Below are 734 nucleotides of genomic sequence, written 5' to 3'. Positions count from 1 at the left end.
GTGCCAGGAATAAATAAAACAGACGCTGGGATGGAGAATGTGGGGTCAGGGCAGGCCTCAGTGAGAGTGAGACATGGATGGAGGAAAGGAGCTTTCCATAGGGGAACAGGGATTGCGAAGTCGCGGAGGCAGGAACAAGCCGGGGTGTTGGAGCTGTCTTGTGCGGCTGGAGCAAAGACAGTGAGGGCGCGGTGGGCACGGGGCGGGAGAGAGAGGCGCGGGTTGGTCGTATGGAGCATTTTAGGCCGCGGAATTGGATTTTAGGAGAGATGGGCCACCGTCCGAGAACGGACGTTTTGAGAACCGACGACGGCGGACCGCGGCTACCTTGCGAACACGGGATAGCGCGGTTGGTTCTCCCGGGAGGGAGGCGGGGCCGGGACGCGTCGCGGCAGAGCCCGCCCCCGGGGCTAGGGGGCGTGTCGGCCCGCCCCGACCCCGCCCCCCGCGGCCCGGAACCCGTGCGCCCCGGCCGGAGGTCGGCGAGCAGGAGCCCGGCGCTGTGTCCGCGACCATGGCCGCCGCGCTGCTCGCCCGGGCCTGGGGCCCCAGCCGCGGAGGTGAGTGCGCTCCGGCTCCGCACAGTGCGGGGCGGCGGCCCAGGCCGACCGAGCGGGCGCCAGTCCCGGCGGCCGGGCTCTCCCCTGCGGCGGTAGCGGCAGCCCCTTCGGGAGCGCGTGCGCGGCCTTTGCCCCAGTTAGGCCGCTGCTGGCGCGTGCGCGGCCGCCGCTCCC

The 734-nt window shown here is 71.4% G+C and overlaps 1 protein-coding gene across 1 annotated transcript in view; it reads left to right on the top strand.

The window, feature by feature from the left end:
- Positions 1 to 441: 441 nt before the first annotated feature.
- The window catches only part of ACADS (acyl-CoA dehydrogenase short chain), a 12,107-nt gene continuing 11,814 nt past the window's right edge, over positions 442 to 734 (top strand). Inside the window, exon 1 of the mRNA XM_040619835.1 lies at positions 442 to 560. Within this exon, the coding sequence (XP_040475769.1) occupies positions 515 to 560 (46 nt within the window). The 5' untranslated portion in view covers positions 442 to 514. The remainder of the gene's footprint in view (positions 561 to 734) is intronic.

The sequence above is a fragment of the Ursus maritimus genome, unplaced genomic scaffold (genome assembly GCF_017311325.1).
Source record: "Ursus maritimus isolate PB19 unplaced genomic scaffold, ASM1731132v1 scaffold_33, whole genome shotgun sequence".
NCBI lineage: Eukaryota > Metazoa > Chordata > Mammalia > Carnivora > Ursidae > Ursus > Ursus maritimus.
Note: the sequence above shows the minus strand (reverse complement) of the source record. Positions and strands in the feature narration are given on the sequence as shown.